At 46.0% G+C, this 22,867-nt stretch overlaps 2 protein-coding genes across 6 annotated transcripts in view; both read left to right on the forward strand.

Annotated features, from left to right (window-relative positions):
• LOC143289435 (neuronal calcium sensor 1-like) overlaps nt 1-22,867 on the forward strand; it is a 62,244-nt gene that overhangs the window by 18,227 nt on the left and 21,150 nt on the right. The window lies entirely within an intron of this gene.
• LOC143289708 (uncharacterized) lies at nt 8,700-22,836 on the forward strand. 5 transcript variants are annotated; one of them, XM_076598761.1, is made up of 2 exons: nt 8,700-8,811; nt 19,819-22,836. In XM_076598761.1, exon 2 carries the CDS (start codon nt 21,167-21,169, stop codon nt 21,923-21,925), a length of 759 nt encoding a protein of 252 aa, XP_076454876.1. In that variant the 5' UTR covers nt 8,700-8,811; nt 19,819-21,166; the 3' UTR covers nt 21,926-22,836. The 5 variants fall into 5 exon arrangements, with proteins under 5 accessions (XP_076454876.1, XP_076454878.1, XP_076454877.1 ...); XM_076598763.1 differs by having other exon boundaries at nt 8,705-8,811; nt 21,140-22,836; XM_076598762.1 differs by having other exon boundaries at nt 8,732-8,811; nt 19,714-22,836.

The following is a 22,867-nucleotide window of genomic DNA, read 5'->3' on the forward strand; positions in this document are numbered from 1 at the left end:
CCCCTCTCTCTTCCCCCCCTCTCTCCCTCCCCCTTTCTCTTTACCCCCCTCTCTCTTCCCCCCTCTCTCCCTCCCCCTTTCTCTTTCCCCCCTCTCTCTTCCCCCCTCTCTCTCCCCCTTTCTCTTTACCCCCTCTCTCTTCCCCCCCTCTCTCTCCCCCTTTCTCTTTACCCCCTCTCTCTCCCCCCCTCTCTCTCCCTCACTCCCTCTTACTCCCTGCATGGCCTACTTGTTTTTAAACACGACTGTCAGTTCATACGTCAGCACAGGACTTGTCAAAAAAACCAACCAACAAACAAAAAAACAACAAAGCAAAACAAACCAGCAAAAAATAAAACAAAACAAAAACAAAAGAGGCAAGGCCTTCAAGACTTACTTGTGATACACTTTTAAAAAAAATCGTTAAAATGTGTTCTGTATTTGTTATTATAAAGCTTCGCGTTTAAAAAAGAAAAAAAAAAAAAAAAGAAAGAAAAAAAAAAGGTCCTAACCGGATTCGAACCCCGCGTGTTCGGGTGAGAAGAAACTGCCTTATCCATTGCACTATCGTGGCTGCTTACCTGACGTTCTAAAATTTAACATTTGAACATACTTTTTGAAAGGGCGATAAATCAATTGCGGTATTCGCAGTGAGAACGCTGTTTAAATCATATTATTCTGGTGTATCTTGGGCATTCAAAAAATCTTTCAGGGCAATAAAAAAATTCTTTTTAATGGCTATCGCCGCAATCACACTACATTTAGCCGTATTCACTAGATCTAGATAGATGTACAAGTTTAGTTACACCCGCCGGGAATGTAGTACGACACGGTCGATTCAATTTCTCTTTTATGTTCATTCTAGTTTTATAGTTTTAAAGTTGATATGAAAATTTAGTATTTTGTGAAACTAATAACATGTAGAGCCAAGTACAAGTACTTTTAAACGTCGTAAGAAGTGAAAAGGACTTCATTTTGAGGAAAGTCAAGACTGGAAATTTTTTCGTTTCATCGTGATCAGTTCAAGGGTATTAACTCGCATGGTTTACAATTTTTAACTGTGAATCCCGACTGATTCTGTGGATATTTTTATGGTAGTTTGGGGCATAATCCAGTAAGTGATGAGGCGTTCACAAATCTTTCTCTGAATAAATATTTAACGGTCTCCTGCTCCAACTTTCCATCACATGTTATCGTGTATTGTCGATTGAATATAGGATTGAATGGGCAGGTCAACAACTTGAAACAAAATGGCGTCGTTCGCATTCGCGAAGAATATGAGCACGCGTTTGAATGTGTATAAATATGTGTACGCAATTGATTTTTGCCCATAACCTTCAGGGCTCAGCCAACAGGTCTGTAAAGTCCACTCGTCGTATTGATTTTAGTATTTTCCGAAAAAGACCACTTGGGCGAATGAACATAGTGAAAGCCCTGTACACTGAGAGTAAAACACACAAGTTTTTTATGTATTGAGTATAATTTCAAAATGTAATGTTTAAGATGAGAAAGATCAGTTTAAAGCAAATTAAGTCCCCTAGCATTAATAACAGAGTAATTTCCCTTTTTTAGTATCTGCACCAAAACGTTTGCAAAATAAATAAAACTTCCATGCTTAGGAAAAGAAGTTCCTGTTTGAACAAAAAATGATAATAATGACTGCTCTTGTTGTTGTGTCAGAATATCAGATAAAAGTGCCAAGTTTAGAGAATACGAAAAATATAAATATAACAGTAAATGCAGTTTGCATATAATTAGGCTTTCATTTTTTATTTTATTGTGCCCATCCCAGAGGTGCAATATTGTTTTAAACAAGATGACTGGAAAGAACAGAATTTTCCCTATTTTTATGCCTAATTTGGTGTCAACTGACAAAGTATTTGCAGAGAAAATGTCAATGTTAAAGTTTACCACGGACACACACACACACACACACACACACACACAGACAACCGAACACCGGGTTAAAACATAGACTCACTTTGTTTACACAAGTGAGTCAAAAACCAAAACCAAAACCAAACACACACACACACACACGCACACACACACACACACAAACACACACACACACACACACACGCGCGCGCGCGCGAAGAAAGAATGAAAAGGGTTCTTGTCAAAGTGACTATCTCCGTAGCAAGATTCACTGAGGCGAGAAATCACTGTTGATCCCTTCGATGAAGTAATGAAGGGAAGCCAGTTACTGGGTGGGATTAAGTGGGATTTGATAGATATCCATCATATCGCGTGTTACCGAGTTAGCAAAAAGCACAGACAGAGTATGTCTGTATCAAAGGATCTGTTCTGGCACTGTGTCCATTGAAATATCCGTCCCAATGAAATGTTGTGGCACCATGTCCATTGAAGCGCTGTCATGATGAAATGTCCACACGATCCTTCCATTCAACGCCCTCCACTCCTGGATCGAGAGGGGCCGCTGTTATAAAGAGAGCGACACAGGGTTTGGATGGTGATATTGAGAAGGCGGTCTGTTACTGTAATCCACTCCGTCCTAAACACGTATTCACGTCGCATTCATTCTCAGATAAGCACTCCGCGCTTGCTTCCATACACGCACACACACACACACGCACACGCGCACGCGCACGCACATATAATTTATTATGCGTGTATGCGCATACACATGTGCACAAACACGCGCACACACGCACACAGACACGGACACACACAGACACACACACACACACAGACCAAGACACACACACACGCACACGCACACGCGCGCACTCACTCACTCACTCACTCACTCACTCACTCACTCAATCACACACACACACACACACACACACACACACACACACACACCTAGAGACAGAGAACCATATACAGTCAGAGAACCAGATACAGAGCGACAGAGAACCAGATACAGACAGAGAACCAGACACAGACAGACAGAGAACCAGATACGGAACATACAGAGAACTAGATACAGACAGAGAACCAAATACAGACATACAGAAAACCAGATACAGACAGGGAACTAGATACAGACATACACAGAACCAGATACAGATACGGACAAACAGACAGACCGAGAACGAGAGACAGACAGAGAACCAGAGACAGACAGACAGACAGAGAACCAGAGACAGACAGAGAACGACAGACAGAGAACCAGGTACAGACATACAGAGAACCAGATATAGTCAGAGAACCAGAGACAGACAGACAGACAGAGAGAACCAGATACAGACAGACAGGCAGGCAGACAGGCAGAGATAACCAGATACAGTCAGAGAACCAGATACAGACAGACAGACAGACAGAGAACCAGATACAGACAGACAGAGAGAACCAGATACAGACAAACAGACAGACAGAGAACCAGATACAGACAGACAGAGAGAACCAGATACAGACAAACAGACAGACAGAGAACCAGTTACAGACAGAGAACCAGAGACAGACAGACAGAAAGAACCGGATACAGACAGAGAACCAGATACGGACAGACAGAGGACCAGATATGGATAGAGAACCAGATACAGACAGGCAGAGAACCAGATACAGATAGAGAACCAGATACAGACAGGCAGAGAACCAGATACAGACAGGCAGAGAACCAGATATGGATAGAGAACCAGATACGGACAGGCAGAGAACCAGATATGGATAGAGAACCAGATACAGACAGGCAGAGAACCAGATACAGATAGAGAACCAGATACAGACAGGCAGAGAACCAGATATGGATAGAGAACCAGATACAGACAGGCAGAGAACCAGATGCAGACAGGCAGAGAACCAGATACAGACAGACGGATAACCAGATACAGACAAAGAACCAGATGTAGGCAGACAAACATACAGAGAACAAGATACAAACAAACAGACATACAGAGAACGAAATACAGACAGAGAACCAGATACAGACAGACAGACAGAGAACCAGATACAGACAAAGAACCAGATATAGGCAGACAGACATACAGAGAACAAGATACAGAAATACAGACAGACAGAGAACCAGATACAGACAGACAGAGAACCAGATATAGACAGACAGAGAACCAGATGCATTGTAGACAGACAGACATGCAGAGAACCAGATACAGACAGACAGAGAACCAAATACAGAGAACCAGATACAGACAGAGAACCAGATACAGACAGACAGAGAACCGGATACAGAGAACAAGATACAGACAAACAGACACACAGAGAACGAAATACGGACAGACAGAGAACCGGATACAGACAGACAGAGAACCAGATACAGACAGAGAGACAGAGAACCAGATACATACAAGCGGACATACAGAATACGAAATACACAGAGAACCAGATACAGACAAAGAACCAGATACAGACAGAGAGAGAACCAGACACAGACAGACAGGCATACAGAGAACCAAATACAGAGAACCAGACAGAGACAGACAGGCATATAGAGAACCAAATACAGACAGACAGAGAACCAAATACAGACAGAGAACCAGATACAAACAGGCAGGCATACAGAGAACCGGATACAGACAGAGAACCAGATACAGACAGACCAAGAACCAGATACCGACAGAGAACCAGATACAGACAGACAAAGAACCAGATACAGGCAAAGAACCAGATACAGATAGAGAAAGAACCAGGTACAGAGAACCAGGTACAGACACACAGAGAACCAGGTACAGATACACAGAGAACTAGGTACAGTCAGACAGAAAACCAGATACAGAGAACCAGATACAGACAGAGAACCAGATACAGACAGAGAACCAGATACAGATACAGACAGACAGAGAACCAGATACATACAGACATAAAGAAACAGGAGCGAGACCCACAGAGAGTGAAATTAACTGAGTGAATGCAACTGATTGATTGATTGATTTGTAATTCTCACGTTTGACGATTTTGACTAAACCGCTTTCTGCGATGTGTCGTGGACCTCCCCACACGTACACACACGTTACTACATCCATACAGCATTGTGCTGAGGTCCGTTCATGTCGAAACACCACTCCGAAAGCACTGCAGTCATATCTAAAGTACAATGTCACTTTCAGATTGATGACAGCAATAAAGTGGGTGTGGGAAAGGGGGGGGGGGGATGAGGGGGGAAGGTCACGGACTGATCGGTCGATCGATTAACCGACAAACAGACTGTAAACAGACAGACAGGCAGACCGACAGTTGCTCATATTCATCTGCCAGGTTTGCCTTTTTCAGCTGATGATTCATTTGTTGATATAGTTGTACAGTCAGAGTCATTTCTGGATATTTCATCTTTTTTGAGTCAAAAGGGGGGCGCGGGAGGGGGGGGGAGATAGACAGATGGATGGATAGATACATACATACATACATAGACAGGGACAGAGAAAAATGACCAAACAAAGGTGTGGATGGACAGAAACAAGCTAAAACTTAACGAAGAGAAAACTGAGCTCTTAGCTGTAGGAGACCGAGCCCAGTCACTCTCGGCACTTCTATAGTTACATTTCAAACATCAGCTAAATACCTGGGTGTACATATTGGCTGACCACATTTCATCCCTGTGTCGCTCATGCAATTTTCATCTTCGCAGACTAGCCTCAGTCAACCATACTTAACATGAAAAAACATGGAGAAAAACATGGTTCAGTTGGTTTCCTGTTTTGTCCTGTCCAGACTAGATTACTACAATTCTACCTTAGCAGGTTTACCATCTTCCTCTCTTATTAGACTACAGAAAGTACAGAACAATGCTGCACGACTTGTCCTAGCAAAAAAGAAATCTGATCATGTCACACCTCTTTTGCATCTGTTACACTGGCTTCCTATAGAGTCCCGCATTCACTATAAACTAGCGACACTTGCCTTCCGACATTTTGATGAGTCTCTTCCCCCGTATCTCTCCTCTGTGCTGGAAACGTACGAACCATGTAGAACGCTAAGATCCAGTTCTGAACTGTTACCTAAAGTCCCAAGAACTAATTCAAAATGTGCAGGGAATGGGTCTTTTAGGGCTCAAGTACCCCAAATTTGGAATTCTTTGCCATCGTCCCTCAGAAATGCTCCTGATCTCCAGACCTTCAAGTCAGAACTGAAAACGCATCTTTTCCGCAAACATTTCTGTACTTAGCACGATGGATAGTCCAAAGTCTGTTCACCACATGGAGTTTTATGCTAGAGATATTTATACTCAAGTAATCCTGTTTTAGTGCAGTTGATATATTTAATGTGTCTGGGCGCGCGCGCGTGCATGTGTGTGTGTGTGTGTGTGTGTGTGTGTGTGTGTGTGTGTGTGCGAGTGTGAGTGTGCGCGCGCATGTATGTGTGTCTAAAATGTGTGTTTTTAAGGAATGTATTTCTTTTTAATCTAAGCATTATTTACTTGATATTTTTATTGGACCATGCTTTCTTATTCATTCTGTGAACGCATTGGATTGAGCTGTTGTAATGTTTTATGTTATTTTTATATCTGGCTCGATGATGTAAGGCGCTTTGAGCAGCCTCAGTACTGGATATCGCGCCATATAAAAGTTATGAATTATTATTATTATTTATCATTAAGTGCACATGTTTGTGTTAAAAGATCACCAATATTTCCCCTCAGTTACATTTTATGAAAAATGAAACTACTACTGCTGTTGCTACTGCTGCTGCTACTACTACTACTGCTCCTACTACTGGCACCAGTCTGTTCGAGCTCCACGAACCAGACAAAACAGTCTGAACCAAAGACAGAAGCGATGACAAGCTCTCAGAAAAAAGTCGTCATTTTGAATTCCACTAGTGCGCTACCGGACGTTTTACTGGCACAGTGTATCTGCGTGATGGGAAATATTAAGGGGTGGATTGACGGCATTGACGGGGTACTTGACACTGCCTTCTTAACGCCGCCTTCCACGTGGCTGGGGGGTGGGGGGTGGGGGGAGTAGACACCTTCACAGGGGAGGGAGGGGGTAGAGAGGACCAAAGCGACAGGCATAGAATTCCAGCGTCTCACGAAAGTAGTGTCCTGGTAACGTGGCGGTGTGACCGTGTGTCAATAGCACCCACCTTTGGTTTGCACCTGGGCGTGAAATCTGTCAGGACAGATCCGGTCCCTTTCCGCACAATGGAAGGACGGTGCCTCCTTCATAGCTGATAGGGCTGCACACACACACACACAGACACACACACAGACACAGACACACACACACACACACACACACACACACATTGGGAAAATAAAGGGTGAAGTTGGTGTTCAGAGATGTCTGTTCTGATTTAAACTGGAATGAGTTCAGGGGTTTCTGTTCTGATTTAAACTGGAATAAAGTCAGGGGTGTCTGTTCTGATTTGAATTGGGATGAGTTCAGGGGTTTCTGTACTGATTTAAACTGGAATGAATTCAGGGGTGTCTGTTCTGATTTAAACTGGAATAAGTTCAGGGGTGTCTGTTCTGATTTGAATTGGGATGAGTTCAGGGGTGTCTGTTCTGATTTGAATTGGGATGAGTTCAGGGGTGTCTGTTCTGATTTAAACTGGAATAAGTTCAGGGGTGTCTGTTCTGATTTGAATTGGGATGAGTTCAGGGGTGTCTGTTCTGATTTAAACTGGAATAAGTTCAGGGGTGTCTGTTCTGATTTAAACTGGAATAAGTTCAGGGGTGTCTGTTCTGATTTCAACTGGAATAAGTTCAGGGGTGTCTGTTCTGATTTAAACTGGAATAAGTTCAGGGGTGTCTGTTCTGATTCATGGCTGATGTATGTCAGCGCTGACAGTGTGTGACAGGGGTGGGCTGGGGTCTGTGACGTCATGTCACTGATATTCACCCAACAGGTAGCCATGTCTGGGTTACTCAACACATATCTAAGGACGTCATTTTACATATCAGTGGACGTCATTTCACTGGTAGCCATGTTTGGGATCCTCAACATATAACTTAGGACGTGATTTCACATATCAGTGGATGTCATTTCACAGGTAGCTGTCTGGGTTCCTCAACGTGTATCTTAGGACGTCATTTCACATATCAATGGACGTCATTTCACAGGTAGCTATGTCTGGGTTCCTCAACGTGTATCTTAGGACGTCATTTCACATATCAGTGTACGTCATTTCACAGGTAACCATGTCTGGGTTCCTGAACATGTATCTTAGGACGTCATTTCATATATCAATTGACGTCATTTCACATATCACTGGACGTCATTTCACAGGTAACCATGTCTGGGTTCCTCAACATATATCACTGGACGTCATTTCATATATCACTGGACGTCATTTCACAGATAGCCATGTCTGGATTCCTAACACATATATAAGGATGTCATTTCACATATTAATGGACGTCATTTCACAGGTAGCCATGTCTGGATTCCTCAGCACATATCTCCCTCTTTGTTCTCATAACCCCATGATCCACAGACTGCTGCCTTTGTCTTCCACCTTCACCCCCCCTCCTCCACCAACTGCCCCCCCCCCCTCCTGCCTTCCGCCCGATGCCAGATATCTCTCTCCATGTTCTCACAGCTCAATGATCAACAGACTGCTGCCTTTGTCTTCCACGTCCCTCCCCACACCCACTGCCTCCTACCCCCTCCCCTCCCGCGTACCCCGCCCACCCCCTACCCTCCCGACCAGCCAGTGTTTCTCCACCCCTCCTCGCCCCCTTCCCCCCAATCTGCCCCCCCCCCCCCCGCGCCCCCCACAGTCTGTCCTCCCTCCGCCCCCTATGTTGTGGAGACGGCAGGTGAGGTATAAAGGTACGTGGAGTGGTGACGGCAGGTGAGATATTCAGGTGCGTGGTACAGAGCAGCGTGTCAAGTCAGTGTGTCAGGCCGGGTCGGGTTGCCTCATGTCCACTTGCACAGAGGGACCAACAAGAAGTGAGCGTCTTGGGTGAGTTTGCTTTGGGGATTGTGCGGCTGTAAGTTGTGGCCAGCGTTTTGCCGTGTTTGGTCTGCGGTGCGGCTTTTAGACCCTGGTCAGTTTTTTTTTCCTGGACTGTTGTCTTTAGTTCTATGCTTAATGCTTTCTCCGGCATCTAGCGCCAAGTGGTTGATGACTGTGGCTTTGATGTTTTAGAGTTCATGTGTGACAGTGTGCTTGAGTGTGAGAGAGACAGGGACACAGAGACAATCAGACAGATAGAGAGAGAGGGGTCAGTATATATATATATATATATATATATATATATATATATATATATATAGAGAGAGAGAGAGAGAGAGAGAGAGAGAGAGAGACACACAGACAAGGAACAAAATGTGTACTTACACACATGCAGCCCACTGCACAATGAAACGAAATGGATTCATTTATCGTCAAGCGTATTAACAAGTAAGTTCACGATCGTTGTAGGTTCATACAAAAAGGTTTAGCTTTATCATGACCATAGAAATGATAACGAAAGAAGACGAGACCACACAGAAAGAGAAACAAAACGCCGAAAAGAAATGGTAATAACCAGTAGGAGTAGTAGTAGTCCTCCTTCAGTCATGGCTGACCATGGAGTATATCCGACCTAATGTCTAACTGGGCTGTCTGCTTGGACCATGCAGCGTCGCCTGTGACTGTAGAGACCGATGCGAGAGAGAGAGTCTCTGTCGCAGCGGTCACATGTGTAAGCTGATAAGTAATAATGTGTAAGTAATAACCAAGGAAATGAAATAAGTAATTAACATTTCGTAGTCAAACTGTCAAAGTAAGCAAGGACATTGTGTAGCTGACTATGCTAGCAGCATCCTTTTTTGGGGTTTAACGCCGACATCCACCTCAGCTGATACAGCAGTGTGGAGGGTTGGGGTAATACGGGGGTGGGGGTGGGGGTGGGGTAATACAGGGGGAGGGTTGAGGTGATACGGTGGGGAGGGTTGGGGTAAAACAGCGTGAGGGTAATACAGAGGGTAATGTGTGTGTGTGTGTATGTGTGTGTGTGTGTGTGTGTGTGTGTGTGTGTGTGTGTGTGTTGATAGTGATCACCCTGCCTTTTTCTTTTTCTCGAATTAGGATTGGCTTTGTGTCAGAACCTGTCAACACACGCACTGAGTCACAGAAGACACTCACACACAGAGACACAGACACAGGTACATGTTGCAGCAAAAATTAATATTTGTTGAGAACTTCATTTCTGGTGGTGAATCTAAAAGTCACTTGGATTTCCTTTGGTCTGAGTTGATCATTCATTTTTTGTTTTGTTTATTTATCTTTATGTTTGTTCCATCACCTCTTTGTTTATTGATTATATATCATACACGTACACAGAGAGGGAGACAGACACAGACAGAGACACGGTGACTGGAGAGAGGGAGCGAGAGACAGAAAGAGAGAGAGCGGGGGTGGAGAGAGAGACTGACATTCTGACGAACAGACAGACAGGCAGGCATACAGAGAGGTGGGGCGCAGATAAGCACAAGCTCAGACACAGAGACAGACAGAAACAGACCAACAGATACAGACAGACAGAAGGACAGACAAGTAAAGACACAGACGCAGACAGACAGAAAGACAGACAAATACAGACACACGGATCAACAGACACAAAGACAGACAGAAGGGCAGACAAATATTTATTAGTAAAGACACAGAGACAGACAGAAAGACAGACAAATACAGACACTCAGACCAACAGACACAGAGACAGACAGACAAATACAGACACACAGAAAAACAGACACAGAGACAGACAGAAAGACAGACAAATACAGACACACAGACCAACAGACACAGAGACAGACAGAAAGACAGACAAATACAGACACTCAGACCAACAGACACAGACAGAAAGACAGACACAGAGACAGACAGAAAGACAGACAAAAACAGACACTCAGACCGACAGACACAGGCAGAGAGAAAGACAGACACTCAGACCAACAGACACAGACAGAGAGAAAGACAGACAAAGACAGACACTCAGACCAACAGACACAGACAGAGAGAAAGACAGACACACAGACTAACAGACACAGACAGAAAGACAGACACAGAGACAGACAGAAAGACAGACAAAAACAGACACTCAGACCGACAGACACAGACAGAGAGAAAGACAAAGACAGACACTCAGACCAACAGACACAGACAGAGAGAAAGACAGACAAAGACAGACACTCAGACCAACAGACACAGACAGAAAGACAGACACAGACCAACAGACACAGACAGAAGACAGACAAGACAGACAAGAACAAACACAGACAGAAAGACAGACAAAGACAGACACTCAGACCAACAGACACAGACAGAGAGAAAGACAGACAAAGACAGACACTCAGACCAACAAACACAGACAGAAAGACAGACAAAGACAGACACTCAGACCAACAAACACAGACAGAAAGACAGACAAAGACAGACCAACAGACACAGACAGAAAGACAGACAAAGACAGACCAACAGACACAGACAGAAAGACAGACCAACAGACACAGACAGAAAGACAAAGACACACACAGACCAACAGACACAGACAGAAAGACAGACCAACAGACACAGACAGAAAGACAGACCACACAGACACAGACAGAAAGACAGACACACAGACACAGACAGAAAGACAGACCAACAGACACAGACAGAAAGACAGACACACAGACACAGACAGAAAGACAGACCAACAGACACAGACAGAAAGACAGACCCACAGACACAGACAGAAAGACAGACACACAGACACAGACAGAAAGACAGACACACAGACACAGACAGACAAAGACAGACACTCAGAGACACACAGACACAGAGAGAAATACAGACACACAGACCAACAGACACAGAGACAAACAGAAAGACAGACACACAGACCAACAGACACAGACAGAAAGACAGACACGCAGACCAACAGACACAGAGAGAGGGACAGACAGACACACAGAATAACAGACAGAAAGATAGACAAAGACAGACACACAGACAGACAGACAAAGACGGACCAACGGACACACACACAGACAGAAAGACAGACTAATAGTAAATACAGACACACAAAATAACAGACACAGAGAGAAAGACAGACAAATACAAAGACAGACCAACAAACGCAGACATAGACAGAAAGACAAAGACAGACAACAGATACAGAGATAGACAGAAAGACAGACAAATACAGACACACAGACCATCAGACACAGAGACAGACAAATACAGACACACAGACCATCAGACACAGACAGAAAGATAGACACAGACAGAACGACAAACACAGACACACAGACACAGACAGAACGACAAATACAGACACACGGTAACAGACACAGACAGAAGGACAGACACACAGACCAACAGACTCAGAGACAGACAAAGACAGACACACAGACACAGGCAGAAATACAGACACATAGACAACAGACACAGAGACAGACAAAGACAGACACACAGAGCAACCGACGTTGAGACCACGTCCACAAGTCATGGAGGGAGTCAGAAAAGTCACGAGGACCCCCCAGCCCCCCCCCCCCCCCCCCCCCCCCCCCTGTCCTCTCTCTTCCCCTTTCTTTCTCCCCTCCCTCTCCTCCCTCCCCTCCTCTGATCGGTGCCAGATCTCAGGGCACGGTGTGCGTGGGGGCACCAACTTGTGGCCTGAAGACACCGCCATGGTTCACACAGACTGTGTGCCAGTGGTTCCACAGTTCAGTTAATCTTGGTGCCAGTGGTTCCACAATACAGTCAGTCTTGGTGCCAGTGGTTCTACAGTTCAGTCTTGGTGCCAGTGGTTTGACAGTTCACACATTCTTGGTGCCAGTTGTTCCACTGTTCATTCTTGGTGTCAGTGGTTCCATTGTTCAGTCTTGGTGCCAGTGGTTTGACAGTTCACACAGTCTTGGTGCCAGTTGTTCCACTGTTCATTCTTGGTGTCAGTGGTTCCATTGTTCATTCTTGGTGCCAGTTGTTCCACTGTTCATTCTTGGTGTCAGTGTGGTTTGACAGTTCACACATTCTTGGTGCCAGTTGTTCCACTGTTCAGTCTTGGTGTCAGTGGTTCCATTGTTCATTCTTGGTGCCAGTTGTTCCACTGTTCAGTCTTGGTGCCAGTGGTTTGACAGTTCACACATTCTTGGTGCCAGTTGTTCCACTGTTCATTCTTGGTGTCAGTGGTTTGACAGTTCACACAGTCTTGGTGCCAGTTGTTCCACTGTTCATTCTTGGTGTCAGTGGTTCCATTGTTCAGTCTTGGTGCCAGTGGTTCGACAGTTCACACAGTCTTGGTGCCAGTGGTTCCACAGTTCAGTCTTGGTGCCAGTGGTTCCCCAGTTCACACAGTCTTGGTGCAAGTGGTTCCACCGTTCAGTCAGTCTTGGTGCCAGTGGTTCCCCAGTTCACACAGTCTTGGTGCAAGTGGTTCCACTGTTCAGTCATTTTGGTGCAAGTGGTTCCACAGTTCAGTTAGTCTTGGTGCAAGTGGTTCCACAGTTCAGTCTTGGTGATAGTGGTTCCACAGTTCAGTCTTGGTGCTAGTGGTTCCACTGTTCAGTCTTGGTGCCAGTGGTTCCACAGTTCAGTCTTGGTGCCAGTGGTTCCACAGTTCAGTCTTGGTGCCAGTGGTTCCACAGTTCAGACAGTCTTGGTGCCAGTGGTTCCACAGTTCTGACAGCCTTGGTGCCAGTGGTTCCACAGTTCAGTCTTGGTGCCAGTGGTTCCACAGTTCACACAGTCTTTGTGCCAGTGGTTCCACAGTTCACACAGTCTTTGTGCCAGTGGTTCCACAGTTCACACAGTCTTGGTGCCAGTGGTTCCACTGTTCAGTCTTGGTGCCAGTGGTTCCACAGTTCACACAGTCTTTGTGCCAGTGGTTCCACAGTTCACACAGTCTTGGTGCCAGTGGTTCCACTGTTCAGTCTTTGTGCCAGTGGTTCCACAGTTCACACAGTCTTTGTGCCAGTGGTTCCACAGTTCACACAGTCTTGGTGCCAGTGGTTCCACAGTTCACACAGTCTTTGTGCCAGTGGTTCCACTGTTCAGTCTTGGTGCCAGTGGTTCCCCAGTTCACGACAGTCTTGGTGCAAGTGGTTCCACTGTTCAGTCATTTTGGTGCAAGTGGTTCCACAGTTCAGTTGGTCTTGGTGCAAGTGGTTCCACAGTTCAGTCTTGGTGCCAGTGGTTCCACAGTTCTGACAGTCTTAGTGCCAGTGGTTCCACAGTTCTGACAGTCTTAGTGCCAGTGGTTCCACAGTTCACACAGTCTTGGTGCCAGTGGTTCCACTGTTCAGTCTTGGTGCCAGTGGTTCCACAGTTCAGACAGTCTTGGTGCCAGTGGTTCCACAGTTCAGTCTTGGTGCCAGTGGTTCCACAGTTCTGACAGTCTTAGTGCCAGTGGTTCCACAGTTCTGACAGTCTTGGTGCCAGTGGTTCCACAGTTCTGACAGTCTTAGTGCCAGTGGTTCCACAGTTCTGACAGTCTTGGTGCCAGTGGTTCCACAGTTCTGACAGTCTTGGTGGCAGTGGTTCCACTGTTCAGTCTTGGTGCCAGTGGTTCCACAGTTCTGACAGTCTTGGTGCCAGTGGTTCCACAGTTCTGACAGTCTTGGTGCCAGTGGTTCCACACAATCTTCAGCTCAGTGTTCCACGGTCCTGACTCGTGGCGTGGAAGGGAGACAATGCTGGGGATGACCGTCCACAGACTGTGCATTGTGTCCCCTGTGACTGAACTCTGTCAACAGGCCCCATGCACAAGCCGAACAGTCCTGCAGTCAATGTTTGCTTTTATCTGAAGAGGATTAGGTCTGTGACGCAGGGGTGGAGCAGTTCAATAGAGGGATTACCAGGTGTGTGTGTGTGTCTGTGTGTGTATGCGTATGTTGTGTGTGTGTGTGTGTGTGTTTGTGCGCGCGCGCGCATTTGAGAGAGAGAGAGAGCAAGAGACTGAGATTGACGGAGAAAGAAAGACGTAGGAAGGTAACCTGACTGGTAATGCAATACGAATTCCAAAGATCTCATTTTTGACTCACTTGTGTAAACAAAGTGAGTCTATGTTTTAACCCGGTGTTCGGTTGTCTGTGTGTGTGTCTGTGTGTCCGTGGTAAACTTTAACATTGACATTTTCTCTGCAACTACTTTGTCAGTTGACACCAAAAAATAGGAAAAATTCAGTTCTTTCCAGTCATCTTGTTTAAAACAATATTGCACCTCTGGGATGGGCACAAAAAAAAAGAAAAAAAAGAAGCCTAATTATATGCAAACTGCATTTACTGTTATATTTATATTTTTTGTATTCTCTAAATTTGGCACTTTGATCTGATATTCTGACCCAACAACAAGAGCAGTCATTATTATCATTTTTTGTTCAAACAGGAACTTCTTTTGCTAAGCATGGAAGTTTTATTTATTTTGCAAACGTTTTGGTGCAGATAGTAAAAAAAGGAAATTACTCTGTAATTAATGCTAGGGGACTTAATTTGCCTTAAACTGATCTTTCTCATCTTAAACATTACATTCTGAAATTATACTCAATACATAAAAAGCTTGTGTGTTTTACTCTCAGTCACAAGTGAGTCTTGAAGGCCTTGCCTCTCTTGTCTGGTAATGCAATACGAATTCCAAAGATCTCCTTTTCTGGTAATGCAATACGAATTCCAAAGATCTCGTTTTCTGGTAATGCAATACGAATTCCAAAGATCTCCTTTTCTTTTCATTCAGCCGCTAATCCCAGCACTGTAAAGAATCATTTTACTGTGGAGGTGCCACTCGTGTCAGTGGTGAGGGCTATCAAACGGTCCCGTTATTGGGTCTGTGGTGGTATTTATTCATTCATTTTATTTATCCACGTGTTATTGCTTATTGTTTGGTTGTTTGGGTTTTTTTCCCCCTTTCGATCACACAGTTCTTTATTTCATGTTCTTTGTTTTGTATTTTGGTGGCGACGCGAATGTTGATGCATTAATTTCTAATTGCAGTTAACTGTTAATCTATTTCTTTGTCGCGGCCACTTAAACAAAGACTGATTCACTCATTCATCAGCTCGTTATTCCACCTTATCCCCCACCACCTCGTCATCATCATCGTCATAGTCGTGGTGGTAGTGGTGTTAGTTGCTGTCGTTGTTGCCATGGTGGTGGTGTTAGTTGTTGTCGTTGTTGCCATGGTGGTGGTGTTAGTTGCTGTCGTTGTTGCCATGGTGGTGGTGTTAGTTGCTGTCGGTGTAGTTTGTGGTTCCGCTCCAACCAAGCTGTCCACTTGACAGTACAGCAAACCTGTGTGACTTCTGTGGTCTGTGTTTCTTTTCTTTTCTTTCTGTATTTCTTTCTCTTTTTATTTTCTTTCTTTCATTCAACTTTTCTTGCTCTTTGTATTTTCTTTCTCCTCTTTCATTTCTTTCTTTCTTTTTTTCTCTCTCTCTCTCTTTATCTCACACACACACACACACACACACACACACACACACATACACTCGCACGCACACACACACACACTCTCTCTCTCTCTCTCACTTAAGAGGAAGACAGAGAGAGAGTTGGAGAGAGAAGGTGGGGAGGTGAGAGAGAGAGAGAGCGAGAGCGTTCTGTGAACCTCGTGGGAACAAGAGAGCAAAATGTCAGTATTGGGACTTGGGATTATATTTGGACTGAAGGTCTGTGTGCTCAACTTGTGTTGCCGTGTTGTCATAGAGTGAAGTGGTGGTGGTGGAGGAGGTGTGGGGGAGAGTGAGAGGAGAGACAGCTGGGAGAGACAGCACAGGGAGAGGGATTGATGCCTTCATTCTCATTCATGCATTGGTCCGTGCGTTCGTTCATCAATAATTTATTCATTCACTTATCAAGTTCTCCCCTCTCTCTCAAGTTTGGCTGGTAAATCTAACTGAGCGTCGTCATTCACATGAGACAAAGAACCGCAGGCACTTGACGCACTGAAAAGAAACCACTGGAACATAAATTTGATCTATCTATCTGTCTCGTATATCCATGCTTTGATTTATCGATTGCTTGTGGCTCGTGGCGTGAGCGTGACGGTGACGTCACTAACAGGAAATGAGAGAGGCGCAGTTAGAGACACGGCAAATGTGTGACCTCTCTCCCCGCTCGTCACATGATGACAGTGCATATTGTTACAGCAGCTGGAAGCTCTGCGTAGAATTGTTCCTGCAACCAGGGCGCTAGCTACAGTCAGTTGTTATAGATCTCCCTTTGTGTCAGTCATGTGTGGAGAGGGCTGAGCACACACACAGAGGAAAGGAAAGAGAGAGAGAGACGAAGAGGGAAAGAGACAGAGAAACACACACACACACACACACACACACACACACACACACACACACACAGGATGACAAGGTAAAATAATCTTGCTGTCGTGAAGAAGTTGACATTATCCTGTTACTGTGCTCTTGGAAAATCGATGAATCACTTGGCAGGTTGCATTTGTGTCATACTGCTAGCTCTCTCTCTCTCTCTCTCTCTCACACACACACACACACACACACACACACACACACACACAAACAAACAAACAAACAAACAAACAAACAAACAAACACACACACACACACACACACACACACACACACACACACACAATATACATGCAGTAGGCAGTATACAATACATACGCAATGATACTGTCAACAAGATGATTGACAAAAGATGATTGACAAGATCCTTCACAAAGCACACAGACAGCACGAGGGTTATGTCCAAGCCATTTGTTTCTGTTAACAGTCAGAGGGAAGTGTCAAGGTTGTGCCTCCATGCTGAATAGGGCTTCATTGGAGAGTAGTCTTCTGTTGTTTTTTTGTTTTGTTTTGTCGTGTGTGTGTGTGTGTGTGTGTGTGTGTGTGTGTTTGGTTGTTTGTTATGTTTTGCTTAGTTTTGTTTTTCTGATTAACAAACTAACCAACTAACCAGCAACCAACCAGCCAATTGACTGACTGACTTACTAACTAATTAACTGACTGACTGACACCCTGAAGGAAAAAAATACTTTGACTTTGACTGACTGACTCACTCACTCTCTTGCTCGCCCACTGACGAACTAAGTAAATGAACCACTAGCCCAGAAACTAATCAACTAACGAACTAATAAACTGACTGACTGACTGCCTAACTGAAGTTGAAAACTGTTCACAGTGTGTTTATATTGGGGGACAATACTGCCTGACAAACATTTGGTGTGTTCACAGTTTGTTTATACTGGGGGACAATACTGCCTGACAGAATATCTAGTGTGTTCACAGTGTGTTTATACTGGGGGACAATTTGCCTGACAAAACATTTGGTGTGTTCACAGTGTGTTTATACTGGGGGACAGTTTGCCTGACAAAACAGTTGGTGTGTTCACAGTGTGTTTATACTGGGGGACAATTTGCCTGACAAAACATTTGGTGTGTTCACAGTGTGTTTATACTGGGGGACAATACTGCCTGACAAAATACCTAGTGTGTTCACAGTGTGTTTATACTGGGGGACTTCTTTTTCTTCTTCTTCTGCGTTCGTGGGCTGCAACTCCCACGAGTGGGCTTTTACGTGTATGACCGTTTTTACCCATGTAGGCAGCCATACTCCGTTTTCGGGGGTGTGCATGCTGGGTATGTTCTTGTTTCCATAACCCACCGAACGCTGACATGGATTACGGGATCTTTAATGTGCGTATTTGATCTTCTGCTTGCATATACAGGGGGTTCAGGCACTAGCAGGTCTGCACATATGTTGACCTGGGAGATCGTAAAAATCTCCACCCTTCACCCACCAGGCGCCGTCACCGTGATTCGAACCCGGGACCCCCAGATTGACAGTCCAACGCTTTAACCACTTGGCTATTGCGCCCGTCTATACTGGGGGACAATACTGCCTGACTAAACGTGTAGTGTGTTCACAGTGTGTTTATACTGGGACAGTATTGCCTTACTAAACTTGTAGTGTTCACTGTGTGTTTATATTGGGACAGTATTGCCTGACTAAACGTGTAGTGTGTTCACAGTGTGTTTATACTGGGACAGTATTGCCTTACTAAACGTGTAGTGTTCACAGTGTGTTTATATTGGGACAGTATTGCCTGACTAAACGTGTAGTGTTCACTGCGTGTTTATATTGGGACAGTATTGCCTGACTAAACCTGTAGTTTTCACAGTGTGTTTATACTGGAGGACTATTGCCTGACTAAACGTGTACTGTTCACTGTATGTTTATATTGGGACAGTATTGCCTGACTAAACGTGTAGTGTGTTCACTGTGTGTTTATACTGGGGGACATACATGTGTAAGAGGTGTTGATATATTTCTCATTTCTGCGATCCATGGTTTTCCAGTACCTTATTCGGCGTGGAATGGGTGCAAAATCTTATTACACTATGTACATTTGCATTCAAATGTTTAACTGTCTTTGTAAGACGAAAAGAAAGTACTTTAGTATGGTTGATGTTCAAGCCTTTTTCCGTACCAAAATTTTGTCCAAGCTGAGTAGAATAATTAGACTTACGTGTTCAGGTTTTCAAATTTAATATTTCCCACTCCCACAGGTCAATATACCAACAGACCAGTTAGATTCACAACACACACACCCCTGTTTGTGTATATACGCAGAAGACAAATACGCGCTTCGTTGGTTTAGACACATGAACACACCCAGCATTTACCCAGCCCCAAAGCGGAGTTTGGCTGCCTAAATGTATGGGTAAAAACGTGTAAAACCCACTGGTAAAAACATGCGAACGTGGAAGATGTAGCTCGCTAACGAGAATGAGAAGAAGTAGAAGTGGTAGTGGTAGTATAGTAGTAGTAGTAGAAGTAGTAGTAGTAGTAGTAGTTTAATGGTTTATGTTAGATGTCGGAATACATGACAGTTGGATGAGATGATTCAAACTGTTTGACACTCCAGCACACGGTTCCATTGTTCCATTGTCAAAGACTGGTCCAGCAGTTCAGTGAAGACTCAAGTGACGTGGCGCTGTGTGACGTGTGACGGCTGATGGCCATGTTTCAGCTGTGGGCTGACTGTCCACCTGCCGGCCTCTGCACGCTTCTGCTGTGCACGTCAACACCGCCAGGTATGGAGACGGGCGGCCTGACCTTCTGAACACACCCCAGGTTCCACCAGGACCCAGACCCACCAGGATCCAGACCTCTGAACACACCCCAGACCCACCAGGACCCAGACCTCTGAACACACCCCAGGACCCAGACCTCTCTGAACACACCCCAGACCCATCAGGACCCAGACCTCTGAACACACCCCAGACCCATCAAGACCCAGACCTCTGAACACAGCCCAGGACCCTTACCTCTGAACACACCCCACAAATCCAAACACCTCACGGATCTCCAAACGCCACCACACTGCTGAAACCAAGCCAGTCAGATCTCCGAACACCATTCCATCAAAGGCGCCATCATCACACCCAGCTGATCAATAAATCATTGTTTTCTTATCATAACCTTTGAGCCCAAGGTTTGGCCGACTGGTCAGTCATTGGGTCAGCTTGTGTGTGGAGTTTGGAGAAACGCCTCAGTGAAGAAGTTGGTTTTTTTGGCCAAACAACCAGCGATGGATTGAAACAGGAAGCATTGTGTCGTCACTCTGCATCAACACCGGTCGAGGCAAGAAGTCTACATCAAGGACCTCCCCCACGTCGTGCACCGGGCCGTGCTGGCTGAGTGAAGAGGGCCGATTGGATTTGTCAGGCCCTTCACGGACCTCAAGTCGTGGTGCAGTGAAGAGGGCCGATTGGATTTGTCCGGCCCTTCACGGACCTCAAGTCCTGGCCGGCCCGAGCAGCTAATGTTCATCTCCACATCTTGCCCAACCAGTGCAGACCTGGCCCAGGGACTAAGTGCAATCGGGCGAGGCAGTGTTTCTCTTGCCTGTCGTGAGGAGCGCTGAAGCGAGACTGCCCACTGTCCACTGTCCAGGGAAAGTCCCCGTGATCTGTATACAACCCCGCGCTAATAGCAATCAATTGCTTACTCGCAGCTCCAGGGGAGTCCTTAATCCCTGCTTAATCCAACGGATTTGCGAGGATTATCCCCTCGGCGGAAAAGGTTTTGCGGTAGGGTAAAGTTGAGGCGTAAGGCGTGGAGACACAGAGACACAGAAGGGTGGGTGAGGGGGGTGGCGAGGGGAGACCCTGAAGCAGCTTTGGGTTTACGGGACTGACCTGTACCAAACAGCGCTTTCAGCTAATCCTTTATAAGTGACAAAGAGTTGACCATCGGGATTAACGTTGATGAAGTTTGCTTAAGTCTGTCCATTAGCGACACTTTTAATCACAGCTTTCCACCCTTGATCTGCCCTCAATCCTCGGCAGGCCACCAAGGGGAGCCACGAGTTGGCCATGGCCAGTCCTCAGGCCAGGGAAAAGGATGGAGGGGGCGTGGGCGGGGTGGAGGATGGCGGGTCAAAAGAAGCGGGAGTGGGCAGCACGGGCCCAGAGCAGGCAGTGGACGCCGGGGACAGCAGACGTATCGGCCCCTGGCACACCCCGGACCCGCGCCGCCAGAGGATCCTCGCTGACCGCCTGTCCAACCCCGCGCTGCGTGCCGCGCGCCCCGCCACCTCCTCTCCTCACTCCTCCCGCCGCAGCTGCCCCTCTCCCCTCCTCTCCCACAGCCCATACCACCCCTCGGGCAGGATGGACAGAGCCTCCTCCGGACCCCCGTCCTCCCCGCGCCGCAACACCACCTCCACCTCCTCCCCCCACACCCCCCACTACGGGGCGGTGTCCCCTCGCCGCCAGCCCCCCCTGTACTGTACCCCGGGCAGTTCCCGGCGGGTGACTGAGGAGGAGCTTGACGGCATCGTGGAGCGGGTGACCAAGCCCACTGTGGCCAGCCGGGGCGGCGTGGACCTGCAGGACAAGGACTTCACCTACATCACCACCCCGCGCCTCAAGACGCTGCCTGTGCTGCCCGGCCTGGACCGCCGCTACCTGGGCCTGCAGCGCGTGGACTCTGCACGCATGGAGCAGATCGTGCAGCGCCTGACCCGCCTGACCTCCGCCTACAAGTCCAAGTTCGCCCCGAACAACAACGTCTACGTGGACATGGAGCCGGGCGCCCACATGGTGCCGCGCAGGACCCAGTCCGCTGTGTAGGCCGGCCTGGGGCAACACTGACCGACAGGGCACAGGGAACACATGACAGGACAGTCATCAGGGAACAGTTATTAGGGAACAGACTTTAGGGAACAGTCTTCAGGGAACAGACCACATGGAACAGACCACAGAGAACAGACTGTGTCTGCAGTGTTCCCCTGATGTCCCTTGAAGACTCGGGGTGTGTTGAAGATCACTGGCTGCCTGATGCACTCTTCATGGCTTCACTCCCTGTGTCACACTGAAAACTGCCAAGGTTTCTGTGGAGCAAACAGGATCCGCCGTCAACAACGCTTCGTTTCTAGCGATAGATAGTAGACCTTCACGTTTCTCTCTTTTATTTTCTTTTTTTTTTTCTTTTTTTCTTCAAGCAGATGCGGTGTGGTGTATATGAATTAGCCTGCACGCCTGAACACCCCCTTCAAACTGAAACTCTTGGTCATGTTATCTCAGCGCAGTGAACCTTTAGGTTAATCTCCATCATATTTTCTCAGCAACAGTGAACCTTTAGGTTTCTTTCCGTCTATGGTCATGTTATCAACAGTGAACCTTTAGGTTTCTCTCCGTCTGTGGTCATGTTATCAACAGTGAACCTTTAGGTTTCTCTCCATCATGTTATCAATAGTGAACCTTAAGTTACTCTCCATCATGTTATCAACAGTGAACCTTAAGTTACTCTCCGTCATGTTATTAACAATGAACCTTTAGGTTTCTCTCTGTTATGTTATCTTAGCAACAGTGAACCTTCAGGTTTATCTCTGTCATGTTATCAACAGCGAACCTTCAGATTTCTCCATCATGGTATCTAAGCAACAGTGGACCTTCAGTTTTCTATGGCTCACATTCTGCCATGTTATCAACAGTGAACCTTTAGGTTTCTCTCCACCATGTTATCAACAGTGAACCTTTAGGTTTCTCTCCACCATGTTATCAACAGTGAAC

Source organism: Babylonia areolata, chromosome 14 (genome assembly GCF_041734735.1).
Source record: "Babylonia areolata isolate BAREFJ2019XMU chromosome 14, ASM4173473v1, whole genome shotgun sequence".
Lineage (NCBI taxonomy): Eukaryota > Metazoa > Mollusca > Gastropoda > Neogastropoda > Buccinidae > Babylonia > Babylonia areolata.